The sequence below is a fragment of the Neopsephotus bourkii genome, unplaced genomic scaffold (assembly GCF_033783945.1).
Source record: "Neopsephotus bourkii isolate Nb327-2 ecotype Australia unplaced genomic scaffold, CSIRO-AGI_Nbou_v1 NB_713, whole genome shotgun sequence".
NCBI classification, from domain to species: Eukaryota; Metazoa; Chordata; class Aves; order Psittaciformes; family Psittacidae; genus Neopsephotus; species Neopsephotus bourkii.
In genome coordinates, this window is record NW_026901212.1 from 454 (window position 1) to 3,125 (window position 2,672).

A 2,672-nucleotide genomic window follows, 5' to 3' on the forward strand; every position below is an offset into this window, starting at 1 on the left:
ACACCCTCTGCTCATCCCTGCCCTCTGCTGCCCTCTGCTCTCCTCCCTTTTCCACTCTCTTCCCAGTTGGGGTAGGTTCTGCACGTAAAATGCTCTGGGGGCCTGATGGAACAAGTCCTGGGGATCTGGAATGCCTCAGCAAGGCAGTATGCCGCTCTTGAAGACATGCTCTGGAGACAATGCCTCTGCTTCTTCCAAGGGATTTGGCCTCTGCTTCTGTGACAGTCTTTCCAGCTCCTCTGGCAAAATAAACTTTTCCTGCATCTAAGCTTTGTCTCCCTCCCTTCTTCTCCCAGCTGGGGAGACCACGGAGGCAGGTGCCAGGCAACTGTGGGAGGGCAAATGCTGGTCCTGAGTTGCCCAGCTTAGGTGAGGGTGGGTGCTGATGGATCATGAAACGTTCAGGCAGGATGGAGAAAAGCTTTTGGGTGGTCTTGCAGGAGCTGGAGGTAGCACAGAGATCGAGATAGGCTCAGGCAGTGCTCTTGTGCCTGCTCTTCGCCGCTTGGGAGTGGCACCAGCTCCAACAGGTCGCAATGCTCTGCAGAAACAATACAGCATTTCCAGGCATCTGCACAGAGGAGACTTGGAGAGAGATAGCATTAAACCCTGTGCCAGCAACGTGGCATGGGTTGTGAAGAGTACTTTGTCAGGAAAGGCCCTGGGGGTGCGTAGGGACACCAAGTGGAGCAGGATCCAGAAACATACCTTGCTCAAAAGCGTTCAGCTGTACCCTGTGGTACAAACATTACATGTGGTGGAGTCCTGCTTTTCTGGAGATGGCTGAACATCTGCTGTCAACGGCAAGTCTAGAATGAATTCTTTGTTTACTTTGCTTGCTGCATCACGTTGCTTCCATTATGGAGGTGTCATTCCCTCATGCCATGATTTTTTTCAAATTTTAGACCTCCAGTTCTCTCTCCATCCCAGTGGGGACGTTGTGAGGGAGCTCTTCTGTGTTGTTTAGTGGGCAGCTGGGATGAAAGCAGGACAATGATGGCAGGACAGAGAGAACCTGTCCTGTGGCGAGGTCATCAGAGAGCTGGATTAAGTACTGCTTGTACAGAGGATGCTCACGGAGTCTAGTCAGTGTGCACACAGGTCTGAAGTTAAGCTGTTGAGAAGCTGGAGCCAGGCTCTTTCCAGAGGTGTCCAGTGCAGGACTACAGGAAATGGGATCCATGGAAACCTCAACTTCCCAAGACAGTATTTTCACCGTGAGGATGAGCAAGTACTGGAAGAGGTTGTCGTGGAGCTTGTGGAGTTTCTGTTCTTGGAGATGGACAATAGCCTCTGGACATGGTTCAGGGCTGCCAGCTCCAGGTGATCTTGCTTGAGGCAGCAGCATGACAAGATGCTTTCTTGCACAAGCTGCTCCCACTCTCATCAAGCTGTGATTCTTGTGCTTTAGCACGTGCATTGGGGAAATAAGTTGGCTCAAGCATGTTGGTCAGTGCTGGGAATTAGCGATAGAAAAAGAGAAGGAAGGGGAAGAAGAAGAGGGAAAAGGCAGAAGTGCAAGGGGAAGAATAAGAGATAAGGGGTTGAATAAGTCAGGATGGAATGAACCAGAGGAGGAGAAAACAGGTAGGCAAAGGAAGGAAAAGGGGAAGGAAAAGGGATAGAACAATGTCTAGGAAAAGGAATTGGAGGCCTTCGGTCTGCTTTCTCCCGCAGAGCATCAAGCAGAGCCAAGGAAGCACACAGGGCTGGAGCCACTGCAGACATTGCCCCTGACCGCCACTGGTGCAGAGCCAGTGATGCGCAAGGAGGCTGGAGGTCTGCAGACGCCTTAAGGCTGCACGTCCCCTGGCAAGGGAGCAAGCGCATTCAGGCTGGGCTCCTAGAGCTCAGCTGTGGGGCCGTGTGTGTCCAGAGCTCCTGAAAAGCAGCTAAGCCTGGCTTTGCTGCTGCCGGGGCTGGCAGACTACCATGGCCTGTCCGGCAGGGCCCTGAGCAGGAGCAGGAAAGCCTGGTAGCCCAGGCTGGTCTGTGAACAGAAAGGTGCAGAGGCAGGCATTGGATGCAGGCTTGTTTTATTGCAGTGGAGAAAGACACATAAGGCACAAGTCGGAAGGTTTTCCTTCACAGTTTCTGGAGAGGTGTTCCTTCAAACGTCTCCCAGTTGAAGGCTGCTTTAGAGACAAGGAAGTTTCTTGTGGGATTCTGGTGCAATAATGCATTAGGGCACAGGCAGGAGCAAGGAGGAGATGTGTGATGGAGAGAGGAAAAGCATGGTACAAAAGGAGGAGGCCTAGGGGTGAGATGTCCTAGGAACTCTGGGGAATGTGGGGCTGGCTCTAGCAGGACCCACAGGAGTTCCAGAGCCTCTGGCTGTAGCGGGGCAGAGCCAGAGGGCTGCAGGCGGCAGGAGCGTAGGGTCTGCCAAAGGTGCAGAGACCCCCCGAGGCCTGAGTGGCCCCAGCACCGTAGAGGCCTCCCAGCCCCAGGTTGCCCCCAAAGGCGGGTGCTCCGGAGGAGCCCACCACGGCTTGCTGGGGGAAGGAGCTGAGGATGGGGCCGGGGAAGGTGACAACCACAGGCGGTGGCTGGATGAAGGCTGAAGAGTCGGGGCACTGGCGGGCGCACAGCTCGTTGCAGCTCTCAGCGATGGGCTGGGGGACGGCAACGCTGGTTCTTGGTGGGCACAGGTCGTAGCAAGACATCTTGGT

At 54.5% G+C, this 2,672-nt stretch overlaps 1 protein-coding gene across 1 annotated transcript; it reads right to left on the reverse strand.

Moving 5' to 3' along the window:
• Positions 1–2,247: 2,247 nt before the first annotated feature.
• Positions 2,248–2,666, reverse strand: LOC133212455 (scale keratin-like). The gene has a single exon (XM_061353925.1). The coding sequence runs from the start codon at positions 2,664–2,666 to the stop codon at positions 2,301–2,303; it is 366 nt and encodes a 121-aa protein (XP_061209909.1). The 3' UTR covers positions 2,248–2,300.
• Between the last annotated feature and the right edge of the window lie 6 nt (positions 2,667–2,672).

What these genes read in the sequence shown, in the direction of transcription:
- LOC133212455 (XM_061353925.1), bottom strand. Translation starts at nt 2,666, where the DNA reads ATGTCTTGCTACGACCTGTGCCCACCAAGAACCAGCGTTGCCGTCCCC.